At 40.4% G+C, this 5,453-nt stretch overlaps 1 protein-coding gene across 1 annotated transcript; it reads right to left on the minus strand.

Moving 5' to 3' along the window:
• Window positions 1–327: 327 nt before the first annotated feature.
• LOC105086781 (keratin-associated protein 7-1) lies at window positions 328–1,019 on the minus strand. The gene has a single exon (XM_010977360.3). It carries the CDS (start codon window positions 974–976, stop codon window positions 713–715), a length of 264 nt encoding a protein of 87 aa, XP_010975662.1. The 5' UTR covers window positions 977–1,019; the 3' UTR covers window positions 328–712.
• Window positions 1,020–5,453: the final 4,434 nt, after the last annotated feature.

Raw genomic sequence — 5,453 nt, forward strand, 5'->3', positions numbered from 1 at the left:
AGGTTGGTAGAATCCACAGATTCAGAGGAACCTCACATACAGAGGATCGAATATAAATTATATACAAATCAATTCTTCCACTGTTTAAAGGTCATCTGTATTTGATCAGATTTAGGACATTTCTAAGGAACATTTTTAAAAATTGAATTCTCACCACAAAGGAACAAAATTGTTAGGTATCACCCTATCCTGGTGTACAGTCTGAAATCAGAATAAGATGTGATTAAAGTTCACCATTATAGAATGAAAATGGCTGATGAGTTCAAAGGCAAAGAAAAAAAAAGTACAGTAAAATAAACAACCAGAACAAACAAAAAAATTGTGCTGAATGAATTAGATTTATTGAGACTAACAGAAAAAGCCCTTCCCACTCACACCTAATTTGTAATGCATTGACGTTGATATAGAATTTAATAATACACAGGCAGAACAACTGTAAGAGACAAACTACTTGCATCATTGGTAAGATTCGGGTGTATAGGAGAAACGCATCTGGCTTTGGCTGTAGCTGAGTGCCAGTTCTGCATCTGATGCCTGGGTGACTTGTTCAGCATCGTCCAAGACCAGGATCTCAGTAAGAAGTCAGCAAGAAGATGGAAGATATATCTCTCAAACACATCTAGAAACAGAAAGACAGTCATTGTTTTCCAGGCAGTTCTGTGTTCAGAGAACTGATTGAAGAGTCCTGGGGTCGCCTGGGGCCATTGGTCCATCAGTAGGTGCTGTAGCCAAAGCCAGAGCCGGAGCCCCATGGCCTGCAGAAGCTGCCACCATAGCCGCAGCCCAGGTTGCCGATGTTGCTGCCACCAAAGCTGTAGCCCAGGGAGCTGTAGCCATTGCATCCACAATCGTAGTTCAGTGGGGAGCCCAGGGGCACAAGGCAGTTCAGGGGGGTGGCTCTGAAGGTCCTACGGAAGTTGGTCCCATAGCAAGGATAACCCGGGAAGTAGCTTCCACAGCAGAAGAAACGAGTCATGGTGGCAGGAGTTGAGATGGATTTGGAGAGATTGCGAAAAGCAAGTTACGCAAGAGTGAGTGAAGTTCTCCTGCACGGGGCTTTTTATACCTCAAGCTGGTGGGCATGACACGCTTGCCTAGACATCTTCCAACTAATTTGCATAGATAATTTTATTATTACAAATAAAATGCATACAAAGGAGCCCACAGACTCATTGCCCATGTTTTTGTGGGCTTTTCTGTTTGCAAAGCAATGTGCCCCATCTTCAAAGCTGGTGTCCATCCTTGACACATAATTGAATTCTTTTCATCAGTGTTCCATGACTTAACCACTGTTGTGATTGCATCATGTGAGGCTCTTTAAATCCTCTGATTATAAACTCCTCCCAAATGACATAGCTAAACCAAAAAAGCTTTGGCGACCATGTAAACACTTTTATAGCTTCTCGAAATTCTCTCCCTATGTCATTCAAAAACGTTGGTATCCCAACTATTTAATGAGTATGGAGTTTCTTTTGGAGTAAAGAAAATTATTTGGAACTAGAGGCAGTGGTTGCAAAACATCGTGATGCCCTAAATACCACTGAACGGTTCACTTTAAAGCAGTTCATTTTATGTTATGTGAATTTCACCTCAATAATTTTTTTTTTTAAATTTTAAAGCATTACTACAGAAAGCCATCAGAACAAGTCTTTCCACAGAGGCTGCAAGAACACTAAATAATAGGATGGTTATGGATAACCTAGTAGTAATTTTCATGTATTTAATTTATAAGCATTCTCCTTGTTAACACTTCTTTTTTTCTCGCAGAGGATATACAACTTCTGATTGTAAATCATCTTGAACATTGCCAAGCTGTCTTGTTGTGGAGTTGCCACACTGGGGCTGAGTGGAATGGTGCCCAGTTTAAAGTCATGTTCTACCATGCTTGGTCCTTACTGACTCCTGGTAAAACAAGCCTGGCTATCATGACCCATTACAAAATATCAGTTACATTTAAAAATGCAGCACTTCTGCTCCCATTGTGCTCTGAGTGGCCACTTCTCATGACAAAGGCAAGCTAGAAACAATTTGAGCTCAGCAAAGCTAAGACTATTCCAATTCAAATGTTTAGGAAAGAATTGTTTTTATAGAGCCTGGATTTTCTGAAAGTAGAAAAAAGAAAACTTCCCAGATACCAACTCCTTTTGCTTATCACCCCGCCCCTAACCCTTAATGGATGAGCATAGAGCCCAACAGGCAAAACTCATTATTTCAGACATCACTCGCTTTGTTAAAATTATGCCTCTCTCATGCTGTCTGACAGAAGAACTTCCCACGGATCATATTACTTAAGTTTGGACATTTTTTTAGTTTAAAAGTTTAATGTAGTTCCCCAATATATTTCATATAACAATCTTACATTAATGTTCCAAAACACATGGGCATTATCTGGTTTTACTTGTCACTAGTTGGCTAAAGCTTAAAGCAAAGAAGTATGACCGGATCTGCTGGGAGAGCCTTTGGTGCCTTCCTCTGGCTCAGGCTCGGGCTCAGGCTGATCGAGGCCAACCCAGGGTGCTGGCTGCACAGCTGCAGAGACAGGCCACCTCCTCACCCTCTGAGGGTGTGGCTGGGCAGCTTCCGCGGAAACCCCTCAGAGCCCTGTGCACAGAGACCTTTGCAGTCTTCCCCAGGTGGGTGCTGCTCGGCCAGATCTTGGCCACACTCCAGGGTTGGGATAGGCAGAGGTTGCCTACTCCTGTGTGGCTGTGAGCATGGGTTCTGCCTATTGTCTAGAACCAGTCCCCTGCCCCTCCTCGAAGACCCTGCTAGGATTCCCCTCTGCCTCTCACAAAGGTAGTGGGAGCAAAGACGTCCAGGGCTGGGCAAGAAAGGGACGGCCGACAGCAGGAAGCAGGTTTGCACCTGGGTGCCCAATGACGGGTGACCCATGTGGTGGGGACAAACAGAAGGATGGGTGAGGCCGAGGTCCAGTGACCCTGGGGGGTAAATTGGGAGTTTGGGATTAGCAGTTATGAACTACTCTACATAGAATAAATAAACAACAAGGTTCTACTGTGTAGCACAGAGAAGTATATGCAATAGCTTGTAATAACCTATAATGGAAAAGGATCTATATACGTATACCTGAATCACCATGCTGTACACCAGAAACTAACACAACATTGTAAATCAACTATGTCAAGAAAAAAATTATATATATGTACATACAATTATACGAAAATTATATATATATGTACATATGTATACACAACTGAAAAAAATGTGAGTGGCAGAGGGCAGAGTGACTGCTCTCAGTTAATTGTGACGTGGTTACTTGAAAAATTGAACTGCTGATTCTACCTTGCAATGACATTCTCACCTGTAATTTGGACCGGCTGCCATCAGGTGGCAGTGGTATTTCCGTTACTCCGTCAGAACCACAGGGCTGGAGTCGGGGTTCTCAAATGCAAACAGGCAGAAGAACACCCTAAAAATGTGTTTGAAATTCACATTTCCAGGGGTCTCCTCTCCCACTACCACCAAGAGATCCTAGAAATCTATATTTATAATGAGTATTTAAAGTATTTCATGAGTATTTCGTGAATAAATCATCCTGATAAATTCTGGACCAGTCTTTCGTGAGATTTCAAGGAATCTGCTTTGCTTGGCTGTGTGAAACTGCCCTGAGCTGCTTATCTCTCTTTGACAGGCATGTTCAGTGTCAGTCACAGGTGGCCTATTTCCTTTCTTTCTGGGTGATAAAGATAATTAAAGAAAAAACCTTACTCTGTCTTTTCCATTCCCCTGTGCTCTGTTTATTTTCTCAGGACATACCTGAACACAAAGGGAAGTAACAGGAGTGTGTCCAGGCATCTTCCCAGAGGTAAAACCCATCTGAACTGGTCTATAAATTTGTCACCCCCCATTTAAAAAAAAAAAAAAAAGCTCTTTTGCTTGTTTTTTTATCTTCCTATCTCCTTTTAAACTTTCTCAGAAAAAATGCTCAGCCAAGTATTTGTTATTCAATATTTTTTATTTTAAATATTAGTAATAATAAATATTCATGGGGGGCTCACTGCTAGGTTTCTGCTCTAAACACTTTATATGTACTGCTTATTTATATATTTTACTATATATTATATATATACTTGTTTGTGTATTTTACCATGTATCGTGTATATATATATATATATATAGTTAGAGGACTTACTATGCACTTTTCTAAGCACATAACACATTTTTTAAACATTTTTTATTGAGTTATAGTCATTTTACAATGTTGTGTCAAATTCCACTGCAGAGCATAATTTTTCAGTTATACATGAACATACATATGTTCATTGTCACATTTTTTTCGCTATGAGCTACCACAAGATCTTGTATATATTTCCCTGTGCTGTACAGTATAATTTTGTTTATCTATTCTGCATATGCCTGTCAGTATCTACAAATTTCGAACTCCCAGTCTATCCCTTCCCACCTCCCGCCCCCTTGGCAACCACAAGTTTGTATTCTTTGTCTAGCACATAACAAATGTTAATTCGTTTAATGTTTGTAATGATCTTACAAGGTGCGTGTTATGATTTTTCTAGTAAGAAAACTGAAGCCAGAAAGTTTAAGAGATCTTCACAAAGTCACACAGTTAATAATCAGCAGAATCAAGCTCCAGATCACACGGTGTAGCTCAAGGCCATGCTTTGGCTGTTTTGCTCTACTGCCTTTGCTGTTCCTGAGACTTTAAAGGGCTTCAGCTTATAAAGTGTTTCAGATCATTTTGTTCCTTTCTTGAACATATCAGTAAGAAAAGGCTAGTTTTCGCTGCTATAACAAACAACTCAAAATCTAAATGCTTGGAAGAATCAGAGGTTTATTTCATGCTCACACTGCACATCCCCCCCTGGGTTGGTGGGTGTCTTAGATGAATGACATTCTCATTCAAAGATTTAAGCTGACAGAGTTTTCATGATCTGAAATATTACTGGTAGGGGAAGAGCAGGTGGCAGATCACACACTAGCTCCCAAAAACTTCTACCAATTGTCGTGTGTCGCTTGCACACTGCCCACTCCACGACCCTACCTGACTTCACAGGTCATGGCCGGCAATGCTGCTGTGAATGCAGAAGGAGGGAATCCATGATGTTGCAGGACGGCATTAATGACCCCCGTGGGGACTTTATACTCCTTACACAGACTCCAGTAATTCCTAAAACACAATTTAACAATGTTTCTAAACACATTTTCCAAAATTTAGATAATTACATAAAAACAAGTAAAAAGAATTTTTAAAGCCTTTATGTAACATAATTTAAAATGGTTCTGATACTGGACACTTTTAAGTCCATAATTTTCTGGGCAATTCATTGGCTATCAATCTGTGCATGGTTATAGATCACTAGATAGTTTTCATTACTTTTCTTTCTCTTCTTCCCTCCATATCTGCCTAGTCACTGTGTAATCTAATTGAGGAAAAGGCACTTCATCCCTTTTAACTGCCGATAGCATTTCATTGT

This window comes from Camelus dromedarius, chromosome 2, assembly GCF_036321535.1.
Source record: "Camelus dromedarius isolate mCamDro1 chromosome 2, mCamDro1.pat, whole genome shotgun sequence".
NCBI classification, from domain to species: domain Eukaryota; kingdom Metazoa; phylum Chordata; class Mammalia; order Artiodactyla; family Camelidae; genus Camelus; species Camelus dromedarius.